Source organism: Typopeltis vanoorti, chromosome 18 (genome assembly GCF_054136105.1).
Source record: "Typopeltis vanoorti isolate ZY-2024b chromosome 18, IOZ_Tvanoo_1.0, whole genome shotgun sequence".
NCBI lineage: Eukaryota > Metazoa > Arthropoda > Arachnida > Uropygi > Thelyphonidae > Typopeltis > Typopeltis vanoorti.
In genome coordinates, this window is record NC_143566.1 from 23046191 (window position 1) to 23069801 (window position 23611).

General features: G+C 35.5%; 1 protein-coding gene across 2 annotated transcripts in view; it reads right to left on the minus strand.

Annotated features, from left to right (window-relative positions):
• The window catches only part of c11.1 (maestro heat like repeat family protein c11.1), a 763927-nt gene that overhangs the window by 441163 nt on the left and 299153 nt on the right, over nucleotides 1-23611 (minus strand). For both annotated transcript variants that reach the window (XM_090407949.1, XM_090407950.1), the window contains exons 17-19: nucleotides 19523-19686; nucleotides 13819-13938; nucleotides 7523-7639 (exon numbers count right to left, since the gene is read on the minus strand). In XM_090407949.1, the coding sequence (XP_090264075.1) occupies nucleotides 7523-7639; nucleotides 13819-13938; nucleotides 19523-19686 (401 nt within the window). The remainder of the gene's footprint in view (nucleotides 1-7522; nucleotides 7640-13818; nucleotides 13939-19522; nucleotides 19687-23611) is intronic.

Consider the following 23611-nt stretch of genomic DNA (forward strand, 5'->3'; position numbering starts at 1 on the left):
GGAAGAACTGTACTACCTGATGCAGAATCTCTCACTTAATGATTTTGAACCCAAGACAATCAGAAAAATTCTTAATACATCTCCTGCGACTCCCTTACTTAAACAGATTTCAAGAATGCAATCAAGCTGTATTACATCAAAAATGTCATGGCCAAAGTGGCTGCATTGCTTCGTGAGTACAACATAAAAAAAGTGGCTTTTTTAACACTTTACAAAAAGTATCAATATTCCTACATCTACCAAAACCTCCACATCACTCCGTGAAAAAACCAGGCATCTATGAGATTCATTGCTCTTGTGGAATTTGTCATGTAGGCCAAGATCTGCATGTCTGAACATGTAAAAGATGTCAAAAAAAAAATAAGGGAGCAAAAATCAGGTCTGGTATTCCCTGCAACCACTACATCAAATACTCTGGCAACAAACAAAAGTGTCATTTATTGATAATAATTGTTTCACAAGTAAATTTAAAGAAGCCTCATAAATGCTTAGGATCCCTACACAATGCAATAAAAATCAAGGTTAATTTTACATCACGTATGGTCTGCTTTCATCAAAAATTTAACTGTCACAGAACTAGGATATAGCAAGCATGATACCACAAAACATGATAGCAACAACTAGCAATGTTCCAACACGCATGCAGTAATGAATGGATCATTTGTATTCTGGTTTATCAATTATTTAACAGTTGTGAAATAATCCCAAACATCTAATATGTTTGGGATTATTAATCATTAATAGGCTTTTTTATAATTTTATAGTTATAATTAATATTAATTATAATTAATCAATAATTATAATAATTAAGATTAATTATAATTAATCATTAATATGCTTTTTTATAATTTTATAGTTATAATTAATATTAATTATAATTAATTAGTAATTATAATAATTAAGATTAATTATAATTAATCATTAATAGGCTTTTCTCGTGTAAAGTTTTTATGTATCATTACTATTACCCCTGAAGTCTTATGACACATGAAACTTGTCGGGGTTTTAATTGTTTATTTTTAATAAACTCCTTATATTACAATGTGGTCTCAATACCGAAAACTTTAGAAGTGCTTAACCACAGAAACCTACATGTACATAAGTAAATATTTATTTAAAGCCATATATTTCCGCCTGAATATTACAGGCCCTCATCAGTGACGATGACAGTTAATTACAAGATAGACTGTGAGCAATGGGTTGATTGGAAATAGCAAGAGCTACATAATGTCATACATAAAACAACACAAAGGTATAAATAACCGAGGAAAGATTGTATTATTCAAAAAATAGATTACTAAAGTTATATCAACATCTTTCCTCCAAATTTATCTGTTACGTCAAGACTCCAATATTACCATATCTTTTTCAGTCTTTTAAGGCACATCTTACTGTATTAATCTGTAAAATTACTTTTTGCCTGCACCATTTGTAAAATTGTAAAGTTTTGATGTTATTATTTCTTAGACTGTGCCAATTTAAAGAAAAATCTTGCTTGCCTTATATTTAATCCTTTATAACGGATCGACTGTGCTGTCTCACAACGCTTATCTACATTATGATGTTATTTTCCTTTTCTTCCTGCTCTTGCCCTTTTGTTCCTATTACATGTGTAGCAGACTTTAAATATAGTTATCACTGGCTACACGATTGCAGCTTATTCAATTTCTCGTACTCTTCAGTCTGACAAATTCATTTATTTTATGACTGCATCAGCCAGACTGAACAATAGAGAGTGAGGAATTGAAAAATGCATTAAAAGCAATATCTAGTCTAATTTCTCTTATCCTTACAGCAGATTGTGGCAATATCTAATTAACACAGAGGTTCATAATTTTTTTAAGATAATGCATTGGCAATGATCAGAACAGAATGTTGTTCAACAAAACATTTATTCTAACTAGAAAGTTGTAATTACATACTAGACAAGTAATGAAAAATAGCTGTTTCTCCCAGCTTAACTAGCCTCAGAAAAATACACTGCATAATAAAACATATACATTTTTGCTTACACACAACTCTAACACACTACTTAGCAATTTACAGGATTAGGATAGACTCTTGCTTAACACATACAGTTATACCTATTTACAATCCAAGAACATCGTATGATGTGATTACTCACAGTTTTTTTTTCTATAAACAGTTTTTCACTACGAATAAAGTTTCCATTGGAACATCTTGTGTCTTTGCCTTGATCTGGATACTTTTTTAACTTGGATGTTTCAGTACGTTACATACCGTCACGGTTGTCCTGGTCCGAGTAGCAAATGATATCTTTCCTTCTTCCTCAGTTGCGACTACCTGTTGTTTACACTAGTAGGTAGTCAAGGAGACTATGATTTCACCTTCTTCAACATATGTCCATCAGATCCTGGTCTGTTGTGCTTAAAATCGCAGGGAGCGCAGTTTGCTATACTGTGGGATACATCGGCAGAATTGCCTTGGGAAATGTCCAGAAAACTTCAGGAAAGAGGACCGTCAACGAAACTCCAACGATAAACCATGAGTATACTCTCAGGATCACGATGTCCGAGCTACCAAAACTTCCAACCCAGAACTTCCAATCATCTCATCCTTCCTTCCTCTTCTCTTCCCTCCCTTTTTTTTCCTTGTCAGCCCCTTAAAAATCCTCCTTGTTTTTTGTTTCGACTCCCAAAGTGTCTGCAACCACCCTCTGGCGTGATGACGTTACTCTTGTTCTCTTTTGACGTAAGTCTTTGTTTTAGGTGTCTAAATGTTTGCAAGTTTCGATGTGCTCATCTTATTTATTCTTTAATCTGGCCAGCTTAACATCCATTTTTTTTTTTTTTGCTGGCTCACTATACTAATAAGGCATAATCCCTTTCGTCTGGTTTTACACACTATAGTTACACAGGTAATATCTATTGAATACATTCTACAAAGTAGTTAATTTATATTTAAGAAAAAAAAAACATTGTATTTTCTTTATATTTTGATTTGAAACCCTTGTAAAACCAAGCTCGATAAGTTAACTTAAAGTGACTTATTGTGTGAGATTTTACAAATCCACCTAAACCTTGGTCATCCCATCCTCTGGATCTTTTTTCTATCATCCTGGCAAAAAAAAAATATAAAAAATAAGTTTTGCTAATCTTTCCTCTGCCATTTTGTTTAAACTTGGACAACCATGATAAAATGTCAGCAAAGTTACTCAAAACATGTCATGCTCTTAGTAAACTCATGCTGTTCATTGTGCAGTACAGATTCTCCATCCCCTCATTTCTGTACCTAAGTTCTTAACAATGCTTCCAACATCTTCAGCATTACTATAAAGATAGAGCTAATTACTATTGATAGGCTGATAGACAAATTATTCTTTGCATTGCCCTTGTGCAAAAAGATTAAAATACATTCTTTCCACTCCTGTGGAATTTTATCTGTGCTGTTTTCACTATACAGCCAGATCAAGGACAGACAATCTTATATACACCTGGCCTCTTAACTTGTGAATGAGGTTGTTTTGGTGACTTCGGCATCATGGAGACTTCTGTTATTAGCATGAAGGCAATTTTTCAGTTTTATTACTGCAAACAAATCAGCAATTTTATCCATGGCATTTTCTGAGCATGTTTTATCCTTATACTGGAAAGACACGCAGGAGAGAGAGAGAGATTCATATGAAAGAACATACTAATGATGTAAGTCATGCATAAAAATCTGGCCTGGTTTTTCATACTACCAATAAAATAGCAACATATGTTTGGGTTGGATGGCTGAAAGTAATAGTCCAACCATGGGAATGTGGCACAGAAGTTGCACAGGCTGTCCCACTTGGCACTGTTATAATGTGAAACTACTCTTGTATCGGAGTGACTTGTATGTAAGTGTTGTTGCACGAGAAAGAAGATGCACACTAGATAGTGGTCAGAATTGCCTAGCGGCCATCTACTTTCACTATTTGATCATTAGTAATGGCAAATGTTTCAGCATCTCCATCCAAGATATGTACAACTGGAGGAGGAAAGCCAGCTGGGGTTGTGGACATTAAAATCTCCTAGGAGGATAATTTCACTATTGAGAAAGTGGGACTGGAGAAAATCAATTTTTAAGGAGAGAAAATTAAAGAGCTCAGAGTGTTTGGTTGCACTAGGGGAGTGATAGAGACAGCAAATGAATTTGACTGAACGAGGAATGGATATTTTCAACCAAAAAGGATCAAAGTTGGGCAATTCTAGGTTGGGTGTTCTCTGGCAAGGTATGTCAGAGCAGATGCATGCAGAGATGCCACCCTTGGGTCGAAAGGAGTTAAAAAGTGTGTAGTTTGGAAGGTTGAGATAAATAGTGCTGAAGGGGGGGGAGTGAGATTTGAGTTTTTGCCAGAAAGAGTAGGTGGGGTTTGGTAGACTGAAGGTGGTAATGGACTCTATTAAGGTTGCAGTTTAGGACATGGATTGGTGAAGTGCAAGGTTCTGTGAGGCATATATTTGACTGCAAGGGTCTTGCACATTTCCTATGCAGTCCCTGCCAACTGGTTTCCATGGTGGCTACTAGTAGCATTACTTGATTTTTGTACCAATTTAACTTGCTTGTAGTCGATGATCCAACTGGTGTCTCCATTTTGACGTATTTCTTCAAGTTCTCTATGAAGATGGCATCCTTGTTCCCTCTGTGCAAATGTTAGGTCTGGTCGAGTGCATATGCACAATGCAGGCAATTGTCTTTGAACTTGTTGCTGATAGCTGTATTAATTTAGATGTGCTTATCAGAGTGTCACAAGTCGCTTTTATGAGGCGTGGAAAGTTTGTTCCATCCTTTCTTTTATTTATGGGTCCGAAATGATGGCACTTAAATATTTTTAGAATTGATGTTGCATTCTTCTGCTAATTTGTTGATGTCTTCTTTTATTGGTTTTCTGTTTTCCATTGGAAAGTTCAGAATAACGGTGTTGAATTTTTTGTTTGTGGTCTCCATCGAGTTGCATACTGTTGATGCGATTAGGTTGCGGAGTTCATTCCTAGGCAAAGGTGAACTTGCATTGCGGCACTGGTCATCAATTTGTTCGAGCTTGGCTTCCACTGCTCGTATATTTTAGAGGAAAAAGTTCTGTTATCAGCATTGATGTGCTGTTCGAGGTTTCCAACTCGTTTACCTATGTTCAGGACTTGTTTTACAGAAGGGAGGTGCAGTGAACAGATAAAGGGCTGGTTAAGGTTGATAAATAGCTAGTGCGCCAATTCGTCTATGCTGGCACAGGAAGTGTGCAGCACCTGGCAACAGAACTAGCAGAATATACCCCTTTTTTTTTTTTTTTTTTTAAATCTGTGACACCAGTTTTATAGCTGCGAAATATTGTGGGTTTGTCAGCAGTGATCGGCGGCACCGCTGGAGCCATGGGGTACTTGTTCGTAGTTGGCTTTTGTTGCTGCCATCTTTGCTTCCTACAGTAGGTGTAGGAAGGGTGCTTACACATGGCTGATTTAGAAATGGAAAGATGGCTGATTTAATCCACTATTATAAGTATTTACAGGTTGTGGAGAAGTAATCCACTCCTTAGCACCTGCACCTGCTGTTAAGATTTCTGTTTACCGTATATTCCGGCATATGAGTCGACTTTTCAGCATTGAAAAAAGTACTAAATTTTTTAGGTCGACTTATACGGCGGGTCAAAAATTGACTGCTTTCCAAGAAAAAACTAGTACATATCATACTCTATTAAATTTATTAGCAATATACAAAAAGGGTAAATAAGTAAAAATATTTCAACTTATATCAAATTTATTTACAGAAAAAATTATTTATATGTTGTATAATTATTTATTTACAAAAGAAAATAGATAGGTAACTACATAATTAAAATTTAATTTTCCCTGTCTGAATGTATGAAAAGTTCATTGTACTCTGGTTCTGTAATTTCTTCTGGTATATCGTCATATAAATTGTATTCGTTTTCTCCATCAGATTTAGCATCAATTTCATCATCATTGTAAACAAAATCATCTTCAGAGCCATCTAATTTGTTAGATATAGCATATTTTTTAAAATATTTTATTACTGTATCTGGTTTTATTTCATCCCATGCTTTCGCTACCCATTCACACACAGTTACCAAAGACGCATGTCGCATTGGTCCTCCTTTTGTGTAACTTTTCTCTCCTTGCATTCCACTGTTTTCGTAAACTGTCTTTAAACGGCTTGTTTATACAAACATCCAACGGTCACACTAGTGAAGTTAACCCAATTGGAATCACTGCCATATTGGCATTATTCTCTCTTAATAAAGATTTTGTGCTCTCTGTTAAATAGGATTTGAACATGTCCCACACTAAAAGACTGTTTAGATTTTTTAATGCACTTTGTCATGTATTCCAAATATTTTTTATCCACAGCTTAACTCCTGCTTCGTCCATCCAACCATTCTTATGAACATGGACAAAAACGTTTCTTGGAATTTTGATCTTTGGCATTGTTTTTCTTTTAAAAATTATCATAGATTTTAATTTAGTACCATCAGTACAGTTCATGTCCTGTTGTTTTTAAACAAATAGTTTTACTTCCATTTCATCCATATTTCCGATTTGAGACAATAAATAATTTTTTTTGCTTTCTTTTAGCAATTATAAATCTTTGAAAACTTAATAACTCACCATCGAAATCCTTTGGCAGCTTCTGTGCGATTTTCGTTTTTAGGTCGAAGCACTAAATTTTTCCTTTCCATAAACCAGCTACACCAACTCACTGCAGCTTTGAAGTTTTTGCTGTCATTTTTATTTGCTTTGCCTCACTTCAAAGCAAATAAACGAATATTATTTCTCATTATAACGAGTCCATTTTGGTGATTTTCTCGAACCCAATCCGCAACATTATTTTCCAGAATAGGCCGCTTACAAATTCCTTTCTGTAATGCACACTTATTTTTTGGCATTTTCATTATTAAAGTTTCATTTTTTCTCCAATCGCGAACTAGTTTTTCGTTTACTCCGAACTGACGTGCAGCAACACAGTATTTTCTTTTGCAAATTTAATCACTTTGCGCTTAAAACTAGCGTCATATTTCATTCTTTTAAAAGGAGCCATTGCACTTTAGTTCACTATTGGTCAACTGGTCAATACGAAATAAAATTTCATTTGTCAACTAGGTATTTTATATCTTTTACTAAAACAAAGAATGGAAGGACTAAAAAGGCAATTATGATCCTGGTGGTTGACGCCTGTATAAAAATTTTACTTAAAAACTGTCATAATTTTTATTTTTAAAGAAATTTTTTGAGTCAACTTATACAACGATTATACTATAAAAACTCAAATAAACTCAAAAAATTCCAATATTGACTTGTACGCCAGGTCGACTTGTACACCGGAATATACGGTAATGATTAATTTCGATGAAAAACACAACAATGATAAAATGCAGGAGCACAAGTGATACAATAGATATAATATACAAATAAATACAATACAATGATATTAACAGCTCACATAACTACCTACATACAACTTTACATGCTAGCCCCACCTTCATATGTGAATATTTTTAAAAACCATGTTTTGGACTCATTACCTTAAAAAACTGTAATATACTTGAGTTTTTTCTATCTCCAGCAGCAACTTTTTCAAGCTTCACCAATACAACATCCAAATGGGTGGCAGCACAGTAGCCAGCAGCAACTGCACATCCCTACATAGACATTAGGAAAATTAATGAATGGTAGCAGATTTAGAAATACGGTAAACCCTCGATTTAATCGACTAATAGGGGCTAAGGGGTGTCCGTTAAATCGCAAATTTTTTAAAATAAAAATACCTGTAACATTATACTGCAATTTTATTAATATATTAGCAATGTAATAACAAAAAAAATGTTTTACATAGAACTTTTAGATAAGTTAATGTTCGATGTTGAGGCGCTTGATTTAGGTAATCCTGCTTTGAAATAACTATCAAGTTTTTTTGAACTTTTGAATTCTGCTATTTTTTATAATTAACTCCCTAAAATTATGAAAATTTTTATAATAAAACTGCCACAAAAAGTCGCGCCACATGACAAAAGAACGAATTACAGTGCGATTGGTGTGATCAAGTCCTAATCATTCGCCAAACATGTTTTATGAGCAGTGACTCATTTTTGTCGGCTAAATTACTACTGTGTTTTTCCAACATATGATGGCCTATTCACCAAAATTTGTTAAAAATAACAGGAAGTTAACAACAAAAAATAACCGGTTAATTTAAATATAAGCAAATCTTGGTTAAAAGCATTTTAAAATTGACAGGGCTCTAATTTTCACAATAACATATGGACCAGAAATTTTGTCCATTAAATCCGAGGACTGTTAAATAGAGGGTTTAATGTACAAAGTTTTAGAAATATAGTTATACAAAAAATTGGAAATGGCTACTCAGATTTACAAATTTACTGAATTAATATTGGAATCAGTTTTATTTAATTATTTATTAAATTTTTATTTAATGGAAAGAAAAGGGTTAGCAAGGGTGTGAGGGCTCAATTCAATGGATGGGATAGGTTACCAGAAGCAGTTTTGAGTGATTTGTTGGGAAATGAGTTCAGGGACAAGTATGGTGGGAGTTGTGTAAATAACATTAGTATGGGACACCAAAACATCTCAGACTTCATGGAGATACATGAGAAAATGATGATTGCTGAAATTAACCCTCTATTTTAATGGTGAGCTGGCAAAAAAGTTAATTAACCTATAGTCTCCTTATTTTTATTGCCAGAATGCTGAAAATGCTGACTATACTCTTTTCATCAGAAGGCAAGTGAATGTTCCAAAAGTCCACAGTAAAGGAAATCACTGAAGAGGAACAAAATTTACCTGTGAATTTACCTGAAAAATCACTGGAGTTTACCTGTGATTTTTTTTGATAGAAGTACAGCACAGGAAAGAAACTATTGATGGAAAAGAATAGGCATGTAAATATTTACAAACAATACATGCAGCAAGAATATTGATTGGACTTGTGGTCCTTTATCCCTTTGTTGGAGTAGCAATGAAATTTCTGGATTAAGGAATATTATTGAGCACTTGGATTGCCCATTGTGGGGTATTGACTACCAGTAAGATTTATTATTTTTTTTGAATAAAGAAAAAAAAATATTCGGTATGGTTTTTTGGGATATGTATCCTGAGATATTTGTTTTAGTTTACTGCTAGGTGGTAGACCGTACTGGGTATGTATTATTATTGAGCCTTAGGCTCACCTACTTTGGGCTTCTGGCAGTGGGTTATAAAAAAACTTACCTGTTCATGGTTTGCAGGGTCATGCTAACTGTAATCTACTGTTTAGCAGATTTGACAGTGGGGGGGGGGGGGGATGCAGCATCTGCAATGAATTTTGCAGCCTTTTTGCATAGGAAATTTTTGATCTCAGGGATATTGGCTTCTCTTCTGTGCAGCTGTACATTTCTTATGAATCATAGTATATTAAATGCTATTTGTAAGCATTTGTTTTGGATTATCTGTAGTTTGCTAATGTTTAAATCTGCTGTGTGACTCCATGCAGGTGAGCCATACATGAGGACTGGTCCAACCAGCATCTTGTATAGCAGTAGTTGAAGTTCTATACTTATCCGGCTATGATGATTCAATAACAGGTATAACTGTCCACTCCTCTATTTACTTTTTAGCAGACATGATTGATATGAATTGTAAAGAAAAGCATTTTGTCAAGTTGTACCCTAAATATTTGGCTACTGGTTGCCATGGAATGAGGGATGCCAAACAAGATAATTTCACCATCCTGGAACATGTCTTCTTGTGAATAGCACTGTAGTGCTCTTGTCTGCATTAACATCAATTCACCATTTTTTGAACCATTGTTCTAGTACTGAGACTGTGTTTTGTAGTTTTTCAGTTGGTAACCTAGATTCTAAGGAGTGGAATGTAGGTTACCATTACTGCAGTATCATCCACAAATAGAGCTATTGTGGTGGCAACTGTTAAGTGGGATGTCAGTCACACAGATAGCAAAGAGCAGAGGTGATATAGTAGGGAGCACTGGGAGACACCTGCAGTGATGTTGCATTCAGATGATCTAGTTCCCTGTAATTTCATATGGATTTTGCAGTTGCTGAGGTATGATTTGGTAAGTTTGACCAGTCCTAGTAGCAATTTGATCTGCAGGAGTTCAAAAAGAAGCCCATTGTGCCATTTTTTGTCAAATGCTTTGGCAATGTCAGGAAGATAACCCCTGTGTGCTGCTTGCAGTTGAACCCTACGCTGATGTTTTCCACAATTCAGAGATTGTTCTATGGAATGGTTCTCCTGGAATTCAAATTACTTAGCAGAGATGCTATTAATATTAATAGCATATTAATCTTAATATGCTATTAATATTAATAATAGCATATTAAGATTAATATTATTAATATGCTATTATTAATATTATCTTATCAGCTATTTTTCCTAGGTAGGAAAGTGGGCTGATTGGGCAATAGTTTTAGGGAAGGTGTGATGCTTTATCTGAGTTTGGGAGTAAGATTATATTTGCTACTTCCCATCATGCAGGGAAGTGGTGATATTTTAATATTGCATTAATAATAGTAACAGTCTGTGCAGTTAGCCTAGTGGCTATGTGCTTCACAACCATATGCCTGGGGAAGGGGTATCCCAGGTTTGATTCCCTTCGACGACATGAGGAGCTTAAAGATCTTTCTCAGCTATAGCCAAGTTAGCCAGTCTTGGGAGTGGACAGCAGGGTTTTTCCCACCAGTTTATCTAGGGTTTTTCATTCCACAAACAGGCAAACTGGCCCCGTGAACACACAGGCTACAGTCATAGGATATAGTACGGCAAGAAAGGCAATGGAAAACCATCTTGCTCATAATGACTTCCCTAGAATGGTAGCATTTAGCTACTACCACCAGCCGTATGGCTGAGGGAATAGAATAGATAGAACAGTAACAATGTGCATTACAACTTTATATGGCAGGCATTTGATGATTTTGTTAGAAATCCCATCTGGGTCTAGTGCTTTCCTATTGTTAAATTTGGTGATTTCATGTACCTCAGCACATGATGTCAGTTGGATGGGGCATTTTAGTGTACAACATACCTAAGTGCATAGTTTACTGATGAAGTCTAGATCTACATGGGTATAGTTTGGACTACACTGCTTCTCCAAGCTGTTGGCAAAGGATTCAACTTTGTCCACATCATGGTAAACCAGACCACGTTCACCACAGATTGGTGGAAGAGAGATTTACAGTCTGTGTGTAGAGCTTTGGTAATTTTCCAGAGCTACTGGTCCTCTGTGTTCTAGGGATTTTTTTAAATAAGCATATATCAAATTTCCTTTGTAGCCAGACTGAGCACCTGTCAGCATTCTGTGGTATTGGCACCTGGCTCTATTCTTTTCACGGATCACGTTTTTAATCTCATTTGGAAGTCAGTCAGAATTTGGGTGTGTGGTAGCAGCTGAATGTAGTTATCTGATTTTCTAACATTGAAATTGAGTCATCAATTTTGTCCTTTGAGTCAATGGCTGTAAATGGACCAACAGATTCATGCAGAGCAGTCATTAGTCATTTTTATGATGGTAGTGTGGCATTATTAACAATTTCATTGTGTTCTACATTGAGCTTGACAAATATGGTTACATAACTGTAAACCCTACAAAGCAAACTGAATCACACAGAAGAAATAGTGCCTTCCTTCTGGTTGCTTGCAAAAGATGCTAGGTAAATTTTTTCAATCCATCTATACTTCTGCTTCTGAACCCAAATAGCACTACTGCAACAACAACACTAATGACAAGCTGACCTCCTGATATCACCCTTCTCTAATGACTCCTGCAGTGGGTGACCAAGTCAAATCACTTCAACTATATCAGAAACAATGCACTGCCTTTTTCCCAGAAAGGCAAACAAACATAGATATATCCAGAAACCTTCTAGTTCTGATAAAAAGCAATTGTACTTAAGGAATGTATTCCTGAAATAACACCTGTGCTTTATCACCTGTAATATCCTAATATCTGTCCTAGCATGGAAACAAACCCATATTCAGCTAATTCTTTGAATAACCTGGATACCACAAATGCTTCTGGTTCTAATAATATCAACTGGCTTTATCATCTGTATACCATATTTATACTCAGCTGGCATTTTCCCCACAGCATGGAAGCAAGCCAATATTCAGTCCATTCCAAAAAAATGAGAAAAATGTCTGCTATCAAACCACTGATCTCTAAAGTAATTGGGAATATTATCAGAAGTCAACTTATTCTACACCTAGAAACTGCTAGCTAATCAGTGACTAAAGTACAGATTCTGCCAGTAAGATCCATAAAAGATCTTCTTGCCTACATTACCTACCTTAGCACAAGTGCCATGGTTGGTTTAGGGAGACCTGTGCTGTTGCACTTGATATTTCCAGGACATTTCACAGAGTCTGGCAAACAGGGCTTCTCAGCAAACTGCATCAGTTGTGGTCTGCCTTCTATCCTTTGCAATTGGATCACCAATTTTCAAAGGTAACAACAAGTATGGTATTGTGTAGAATTCCAATAATTCAGAAAATTACTACACAACACTACACTTGTTAATCTTTTACTATTTGTAAGTTTGCCTCTTGATATTTTTTCCTTCACACTTGAAGTCTCGTGTGATTAGGATGAAACTAATTTTATGTTGTTAATAAATAACTAACTTTGTGTTTACTTTATCTGAGTTGAAGTCATATGAATGTTTCTATATATGTCCATTTATTGGCAAAAATTTATATTGTCTCACACACACACACACACACACACACACACACTAAATTAAACTTGTAAAGAAATTATATTCTTGTTTAATCCTTTATCCAAATATAAGCAAACAAACTTTGCACATGAAGTATCTTCACAATTAGGCTACCTTAGAGGCCTGATAACTTCAAATCAACTGCCTAAGAATTCCATAAGGCAAAGAACTCATCCTTTCAGATGTGCATAATGCTATGCATTATGGAGAGGGTCACTACTCTGATTGGTTTGGACCTTATGGTTACCCACTTCACATGTCTAAGCTATTTTGACTAAAAAATTCCCTATTCATTAAATTATGTTTCCGAATATACTGCAATGCATCATTAAATCAGCATCTTCAATCACTTGAGTCACAGTAGTCACATCAGCCCATCTCTGCAATCCATCATCCTGACAACTTAATTTCTCTTACTCAACACATTTCTCCTCCCCAGAACAGCAATAATTCCAAATGCATTCAATCATAATCTATTCATTAGACATTCCAGATATCTGCATATTCCAAATCCCTCTTGTTACACATTCTTTCTACTATGTAATTCATTATCTGTACTCACCTTCTCAACTTTTTGCTATCATATACTAAGACAAAAAATGTTACCTAATGTACACCAAAGAAATTTGACCCACTTAATTTTTAACCTCATATTGATATTCAGCCTATATCTTTTCCACTACTGGGTGAAGGCTTCTCCCAATGCGAGAGGGTTAGGTCTACTTCTTCCTACCCATATTTGGGGAGAGGGAGAGAGAATGCGAGTATTTGTATTTGTATGAATGAATGCATGAAGGTGAAAGACAATCACAAACATCAATGCCTTGGGCGAGATTCGAACCAGCAGCCTTTATTGTTGGAGAGCAGATACACTAACCACTCGGACAACTAGGCTGGCACCTTATATTAACTGATCTTTATTATAAATTAACTGGCCCTTGTTAATTAACAGAAAAAAAATAATAATGTTAAGCCATTTTACACAGCATCTTTATAAATTAAGTGGGTATACTTCCATAAAGAAATTAATTAGAACTCAAACTGAAAAGCATGAGAAAATCTCGTTTCATTATTCATTTCAAAATACTTACCTCTCTCTCTAAAGGGTTGGTGTGGTGAACATTTTCGAAGATTACATCAAGGGCCTGGTTAATGAAATTCTTATTCCCAACTTTTCTCATTACAATTCCGAGTAGTTTCAGTAAAATAAACTGAAGTCAAAAAGAATTTACTTTATTAATTATTTATTGTATTATCAGCATTAATTGTTATATAACAAATTCTAGAAATATTTAAGAAAAGCCATCTCACAGAATTCAAGGATCAGAATGTTTATTTTATATATTTTCAATGAAGTGTATTCAAAATGCATCTTATTTTCTTTCACAGGTGAAGAGATTGTTATCTCTCTCACAACATATAAATGGTTCACTTCCTGTAAAAAAAAAAAAAATTAATATGGCTTTGCTACGTTGATGATGTGTTCACACATGGCTCTGAAACACTCCTCTCCTTCTTAACACACTTAAACAACCAACACCCCAGAATCACGTTCACCCTAGAAAAAGAGGAAAACAACAGCCCCCCCCCCCCTTTTCCTAGACACACCCACCAGCCTAATGGGACCTTGGTTTTCTCAGTTTATAGAAAACCCACCCATACAGGCAGATACATTCACCAACCATCCCCCCCACCACCACCACTCACAACAATATGGAGAGGTGAAAACACTATACAACAGGGCTAAACTAATCTGTTCTAACGAGATGGCCCTAAACACTGAATTAAATCACATCCTCAACACTTTCTCAGCCAACACTTACCCCCCCCCCACCGCCAAAAAAAATCCAAAAAATATTAAAACCTACAAACCACAGCCCCCCCCCTTCCTCCACAACAAGGATTACTCTAACTCCATCACCATTCCCTACATCCGAGGCACCTTGGAAAAAATTACCAAAATCTTAAAAAAACATGACCTGACCTCCTGTTACAGACCACACAGAAAATTGGCATCCCTTATCCACTCCACTAAAGACCAACCACTTCCCCTAGACCTACCTGGTGTATACCAGGTCCCTTGCAGCTGTAAACTGTCTTACTTTGGCCAAACAGGCAGGACAGTGAATATCAAAATTTCTGAACACCAGGACTACATCCATTTTCACAAGTACAGCCATTCTGGTTTTGCAGACCATGCTCTGGATACACACCACAGAATATGGTGGAAGAAAGCTACAGTAATAAACCGTAGCAAATACAAATTCGAAAGACTATTTATGGAATCAGCCTCAGCCCTAAGAAACTCTCCAAACCTCAACAAATTTGGTTGTATGCAACTGCCCCAAATTTGGGAGGCTTACATCAGCAGACCTTCAGCACAACAGCCAAGAACACCTACTTAGCCCGCTAGAGAGCACCATCAGATCTTTTAGTAGAACAATAGCTTCATCTCTTCATTCTCAGTTACTGTGTTGTAGTGCCTACATGCACATGCCTTTTTTTTTGTAAGTTCCTTTTGAAGATGGCAACGTGATATTGGCAAAATATTGGAAATATTTAGTAAAGTGTAATTTAATTTATATTTGTATCTATGTTGTTCATTTCCTTAAGTGATTTAATAACACATAACCAACATATAAGCCTGTCCCTTGATATGTGACCATTAAAGAGCAAGAGAGAGAGAGAGGAATTAGAACTCTTAAAAAGAATGGGAAGAATGAAATCCATGGCCTTCCACCATGCTGCTATATTTGATCTGGAAGCTTTATTTATTTTCATCATAATTTTTCATGCAGACGGCATCTGTACTGAGAACTTCACATCAGTATAGTTTATTTTTTTCTTTAATTGTGTCTTTTTACCATTACCAGTATGAGATAGTTCCTTGAAGTATCTTAACTTTTCTAAATATGAGACAATTTCATTTGACAATCCACAGACTTCTCTTTATCTTTAGATTTTTTATAATTCGTTCTCATTTTAGATTTTATTCTTGCTTTTTAACCTCTCTGAATTTCTTCTGTTTCTCTTTCTCACTCTCATTTTTAAAATAAATTGTTTCGTCTCTATAATCTTGTATGAATGCTGAATTCTGTCATATATCTTAATTTCTTACTTTATGTTACTCCCACCCACAAAAGGATATTATAAACCTAAAACACCTTCATGTGTGGAGGTATAAAAGTCTTACAGTAGCTGCACTGCATAGTTCAAAAGGCCTGGACGGAGGGACGAATTCCTGATGATTGGAGTAGAGCTCTCATACTACCCATATATAAAAAGGGAAATAAAACTGAATGTGAGAATTACAGAGGTATTTCCCTACTGAGTGTATCTGGCAAGATTTATGCAAGTATACTTGAGAAATGGTTGAGAAGAATTGTGGAAGAAAAGCTTGGTGAAGAACAAGCTGGATTCAGGCCAAATAGAGGCTGTCAGGATCAGATCTTCACTTTATGACAAATAGTTGAGAAATCATGGGAATATAACAAAGATCTGTATTTAAGTTTTGTAAATCTGGAAAAGGCATATGACAAGGTGCCAAGAGAGAAGCTATTCAATACGCTACAGTTATATGGTGTCAATGGGACATTATATCAAGCAATACTTTGTCTTTATTTCAGTTGTAAGTCAGCAGTTAGAATTGAAGTACAGGAAGATGGTTTAATGTTAAATCTAATGCGAGACAAGGATGTACATTATCTCCTCTGTTATTTATTATCTATATGGATCGCATTAAGAAGGAAAGTGGCATTAAACATGATATCAAAATTGGTGGTATTAATTCAGCTCTTTGCTTTATGCAAATACTTCTAAATAAATCCGCTACAAGTCTGCAAGATTTCCTGACTAAATTGAATAACTGTTAAAATAGATATGGTATGAAGGTCAGCAATAAAAAGACAAAGACAATGAAAATAAGCAAAATCGTTGAAAATGTCAACTGCATTGTGAACGGAGAACCCCTGTGGAACATCGAAGTAAAACATTTCAGCTACTTAGGAACGATTTTTAGTGAAGATGGTAAATTAAATATGGAAATAGACAAGAGAATCAACAAAGCTGGTATGGTAGGAAGTCAACTGAATAAATTCATATGGAATAAGAGAGAAATTAGTCGGAACACTAAATTACCTGTATACAAGACAGCTTTCAAACCAGTTTTAACTTATGGATCTGAGAGCTGGGTCAGAAGTAAAACACTTGACCAAAGACTAGAGACTGCAGATATGTTGCAGCGTCCTGAGAAAGATTAGAGACATGAACAGATGGCATCAATGGCAATATCATTAAAAAAGAGGATATTAGGAAAGAACTTGACGTCAGCAGCCAGGAATGTGTTAGCATAGCTAATCTCAGGTGGTATGGTCACTTAAACAGAATGGGTGAGGAAAGATTAGCAAAGCAAGTGTTCTCTGCCAGGTTGGCAGCAAAACGACCCAGAGGAAGACCAAGATATAGGTGGATTGATATGGTACAAAGTGCCTTAGACAATAGAAATATAAGCTCTGATAATGTTGGAGTCTTGACAAGTAACAGACTGATTTGGAGGAAAATCGTAGATAGGAAGTTAGTAATGATGTAAATTTTTCATGTAGTACTATCATATCCTGTACACTCCTTGAGGGTACATGGCACGAATTTGATGATGATGAAGATTTGGATGGAGATATTCAGTTGTTTGCAGATGATGCAAAGTTGAGATGAACAATGAAGAGTGGAGAAGATGTTGTGGCCTTACAAGAAGACTTGAATAAATTGGGTGAGTGGGCATGGGAATGTGAGTTCAATGTTGCAAAATGTGAGGTTTTAAAATTTGGGAAAGAAAGATGGGATGCAGAATTTATGCTTGGTGAGGATATATTGTTGGAGGTGGAGGAAATAAGAGATCTGGGGATGATAGTGGATAATGATCTGAAATTTAGGGGACACATAGCCAAAATTGTGAAGACAACACAAAGGCTTCTAGGGATGATGCAGAGGATACTGACTTGTAGAAGTATGGAGATTCTTGTTCCATTGTATAAGGCTTTGATTAGGGCACACATGGAATACTGTGCCCAGATTTAGTCACCTGGTTTTCAGAAGGACGAAGAGATGTTGGAAAGGATCCAGAGGCGACTGACTAAGGTAGTTTCTAACCTCTGGAATGTCGAATATGAAGAAAGATTGAAACGATGCAATTTACAGAGTCTGGTGGACAGGAGGAAGATGGGAGATACGATAGAGACCTACAAGTTACTAAGGGGTTGTTATAGGATCAATGTCTGTGCGGTTAGTCTGGTGGCTGTGCAACCATATGCCTGGGGAAGAAGTGTCCTAGGTTCGATTCCTGTGGACGATGTGAGGAGCTTAAGGATCTTCCTCAGCCATAGCCAAGATCATCAGTCTTGGGCATGGACAGCAGGGTTTTTCCCCAGTTTATCCTGGGATTTTTAATCCAGCAAAGCAGGCAAACCGGCCCCATGAACACATGGATACAGTCAGGAATATTTAAGATAATCCCTCCAGCCATAGGTCTGAATTGTCAGCTATTTCGGTCCTAAGCACGGATAAAAATAGGGGGAACTGAGGAGGTGCTGTATCTTCCCATAAAAGGGGCTCACGGCCATTTAATCACCATACGAAATGAAAATTGAAAATAGGATCAATGTTGGAGAGGTTCTACAGAAAATAGTGGGAGATCAGGGGAGAACCAGAGGTCACCCTGGAAATTGTATAAAGAGGGTGTGAGAAGCAAGTTTTTTTCATGCAGAGTCGTGATTAGAATGTCTTGCCTGAGAGTGCATTGTCTGCAGAGAATTTGAGTGTGTTTAAAGCACAGTATGATGAGCTTTGTGTGTATGATAAAAGGTCCTTGCAGATGAGTCTTTGATTCCATGGGGTCTTGGGTAATAATAATAATTCACTCAAAAAATACATGCATCAGAAATTTAACACCTTTGTTGAGTGGGTGGAGTGAATTAGTGAATGATGGATCATTAGGCTGAATAATGATCCATCACTCACTAATTCACTCCACCCACTCATACAAAGGTGTTAAATTTGTGCTGCATTCATTTTTTTTTATAAATAAATACATGGCCAATATTCATCTCAACTGGCATCAATAATTCCTCTATCCTCTGTTAAATCCATTAAAATATGCACAGCAACTTCAACATCTTTTTATATTTCAACTAAAATTCAGAGAACAAATTTCTACTCCTCATTTATTCCTTCTACTGCTGCCATCTGGAACAGCCTTCTATCTAATGTGTTTTCATGGAATACAATCCATAGCTCTTTAAACTAAATGTACACAAGTTCCTTCTGACTATTCATAATACTAACAGGTTACTCAACCTCTCATGTATGGAACTGTTATAAAAAAATTGATGAAAAACTGGATGCCACAGATATGAAACTTTCAATTGTGAGAAAAATTTTACATTATCATTATCGCTTAACATTAAAGAATGTGTGAACAGAGCTAAGGTCGCCTGAAAACAGAATAAGAGAGGAAAATATTAGCAAAACACACATTTGATGCAGTTAGAAGTGCCCTAGAATGTGGCAATACAAGATCTGAAAATATTGGAGTGCTAACAAGTGACACTTACTTGGAGGAAAACTCATGATAGGACATTAGTGATAATGTAAGCTTAATCATGTGGTAATATCATAATATCCTATATATCCCTTGAAGGTACATATAAAGAAACTGATGATGATGAGAAGCTGCTTACTGTAAATACTTTATGAAACATCATTAGAAATACACTAATTAAACAAAATATATTGATTACATACTTTATCTTCTGATACATGTGAATAATGAGACATCGAACTAAGAAGGGCTTTGCCGAATTTTTCTGTCCAAGCTTCTCTGTCTATTTCTTGTAATGTATGACTCAAAAATGAACCAATTTGATCTTCCCAATCATTCTGATTCCACATATCAAAATCTTCTGCACCTACACAAAAAATTGACAACTAGTTCAAATTCATTTAATATTGATAATTTAAATCTTTGTAAAATCTATTCACAGTGTTAAAGGATTCAGGAACACTGAACCTTATCATAACAAAGGCAATTGTTGACCTAAAATTCCATAATTGGGAATTCACATTCATAGGAAAAAAAGTTTATCCTTCTAGGAAGATAAAGTGATGACAAGAAAATAATTACATTATGTGAAATTAGCCTAACACTCATCATTGCTTCTTTACATGAGCACAAGTTACAAAAATAAGAGCCTATATTAGGGGAAAAAAATCTTGGAACTGACGGAGCATATTGCGTGGTATACAGATAGCAATAAATCTATCCAGCCTCCAATTATGTGACATAATCAAATGCAGCACAGCTAGTTTGATGTAGCTCAGCACGATGTTCCCTTTGGTAGACCTAGGTTCTAATCCGACATAGGAATCAAAGCTTTTATAACATCTGTAAATAGTTTCCAGTAGTGAGACCACATGTATTAAGATAGTTAAAGAGTTTAATAAAATATATTCCTACACATTTTGTAAGTCGTCAGATTTACATCATCAAGTGAGAGCAAACAAAGTTTGCGCCTGAAAATATCTTCAGGACTGAATATGGTGTTGTACTATCGTACCTGGGTAAGTAGTACAACACCAAGCAACTCGTAGCAAAGGTGGAGTAAGCTACCAACACTCCTATCCCAGTATCTCCCATAATGCAACTTTGTTTGCTCTCACTTGGATAAAGGATTAAACTAAATTTATTATAGTCTAACCAAGTGAAAAATAAACTTTCAACATCTTTCTCTAAATCCAGAGTAATTTAATAAAAAAAAAGGTAGCAAACCTTTTGGCAACTCCTATAGGTAAAGATGACCTTGCTATTGCTTCTGCCTGGTATCTCCGACTCTGGGCCTGGCTCTCAATGAAGAGACCTCATTGAGGTCTCTTCATTGAGACTACTTACCCAGGTAAGATAGTACAACAGTATATTCAGTCCTGAAGATATTTTCAGGCACAAACTTTGTTTGCTCTCACTTGGATAAAGGATTAAACTAAATTTATTATAGTCTAACCAAGTGAAAAAGAAACTTTCAATAGGTGGTGAAGATTTTGGAAAAATTGGTTAGGGCTTGCATTCAGAAATGGGTTGAGAGTGAATCTCTACTCTGCAATGAGCAACACTGGTTTACTAAGGAAAGGTAATGTTTCAGCAACTAGCTCACATTCTATAACAATGTTACCACTGAACTAGACAAAGGGGAATGGATACACCATGATACTTTTGGATTTTACTAAGACTTTTGACAGAATACAGTATGGTAGACTGTTGCATAAATTGGAGAATATGGGTTTTGGTTATAGAATATTTGCATGCTGACTAAAGGATATCAAAAAGTTGTATACAGGGGATGTGAGTCTGCAAGACTTAAGGTAATCAGTGGTGTACCACAAGGATCAGTGCTTGGTCCACTGTTATTCAATCTATACATTAATGATATTGGGAAGGATTTGACAAGCGACATACAGCTATTTGCTGATGATGCAAAGATAGGTAAGGTAATTAGGAATGCTGCTGATATGCAGTACTTAGTAAAAACCTAGTCTGCACACCCTTCCTAACCACACTCTTAGATAAGTTCTAAATGTGAACCTTTGTTTTCTCCTGATTCCAGAATGATCTGAATAGGCTGGAATTGTGAGCATGGAAAAATTGATGTCAGTTGAATGTCAGTAAATGTAAAGTCATTCACTTCGGCATGATTAGATATCCAATGTTGTATTATATTGATGGGATTATGCTAGAAGAAACTGATGAGGCTAAGGATCTTGGAGTGTTAGTAGATAGCAAGTTGAAGTTCAGGGGGCCATGTAGCAAAGATTGCAAATACAACTCAAAAGATAATTGCAATGCTAAAATGAATGTTCACATGGAAAGCTAAGGATGTCATTTTGCCTCTTTATAAGGCCTTGATAAAACCTCACTTGTGTTGGATCGTACTTCCTTGTTTTTGATCCGCTATCTTGTTTTAACTCTGTTCTTAAACAAGTAAGAAGTGGCTGGTTGATTACTAATTTAAGTATAGAGAAATTTATATTTTTAGACTGTGCCACTCTATATCTAGATTAGTCTAATGAAATGTAGTTAAATCAACCATCAACTAATTTTATATCAATATTATTTCTTACATAGACCGAGTTTATCTCTTATGTTTGACGCTCCTGCTAGGTCCGATAATTTCATGAACGGTGCAGTAAAGGAGATTCAGGCAAACACAATTTTAAAATCATCAAAACAAAACATTTAATTCTGGGTTATATATTATACATATAAACTCAATTCTGAGAACAAGATAAAATAAATGTCTTAGCTTAGCTGGTCACAACATCTTACAGAATCAGTCTATGGGCATACTGCTATCAGACTTATAGCTTTCACAATATCAAAATAACTTTTAATAGAGTTCAATATCACAAAATCTCTTAGTAACAAATTTTACTATTATCACACAGTCAGTAAAGTCTCAATACATTAATGGTGGCAACAACTGCTTCATGAGTATACACTTTCATACTTCATACTCTGGCTGATTTCAGCAAAAAACGTTACAGTTAATGTGGGGAATAACAGGAGGAATTACACATATATCTCTGCACTGAAGTAACATAAAATTGGACAGTTCTTAATGGATAAATCCTTTGCTCATCAATTTCACTATGGGCACACTTTATAACTATATTTACTTAGCACACTATGGCAGCACTATTTAGAATAAATCTTCTCAATGATAACTGAACTATCAATGGTCGCACTTCATGTGTATAGACGTACTTGGATGAAGGAAAATTATCATTCTCTCTTTAACACTATTCAACCAATTCAGCTCTCTGTTAAAGTTCCATGAAACTAATGGAACACATAGTAATTCGTTAACTTCTAGAATTATACTCAGTTGCCTATTACTTTCCCGGTACTTAAATAGTCCAATTAGCACTAAAGTTCTAGACACAGCAATCCTTTGCATTCACTTTGTTGCCTCTCAGTATTCTCCTCGTCAGTCTGTGCTATCCTCAATGCTCTCGTGTCCCAAAATGGTCAGTCCTGAAAAAGAGAAGAGCCTTGGTTTTCTCCGCTCTCAGCTTATATACCTCCCTTCTTTTTCCCGCCCAAAATTGTTTCTCACGCTCTCTTATGTCAATTCCTTCTCTGCAGTTGAATACCATAATCTCGCGATCCATGCACACGCTAGCTATTTCTAGCCCATCTCCATAGTAACAACCAAAATAAAATAAAAACAGAAATATTGCATAACATTATACCTTTACATACTGGTAGTGATAAATAAAAAAATCAAAATATAATAGTTCACATAAGGCATATTAAACTTATATATACAATTCCTCATAATATTAAATTAGGAATAATCAAAATAAACAGAATAATATTTCAATACAAGGTCCTATCATTGCTAACACATATTTTAGATTAATTAATAAATTTAATAAATAAACTCAAGGCAATTACATGAATAATAATTTACAATCATGGGATTAATATCAAATAATTTTTACAAGTATAGCCTTTGGTATGGTGGATTAAGTTGGATTCTGTAAGGAATATTAATAACTTAAATTTCTCCTTATTCAGAATCCAACACTTGGACTATTGTGTGCAGGTCTGGTCTCCTGGTTTCGATTATGATTCTGATATATTGGAGAGAGTGTCAAAAATGATATCATGTCTTCATAATCAGTATTGTGGAATACTGATTATGAAGACAGATTGAGAATTTGTATACTGCAGACACTAGCAAGCCGGAGAATGAGGGATGATATGATTGAGACTTACAATCTTCTGAAAGAGTCATACAGGATTTGAAGTAAATGGAATTTTTCAATTTATGGAGGGTG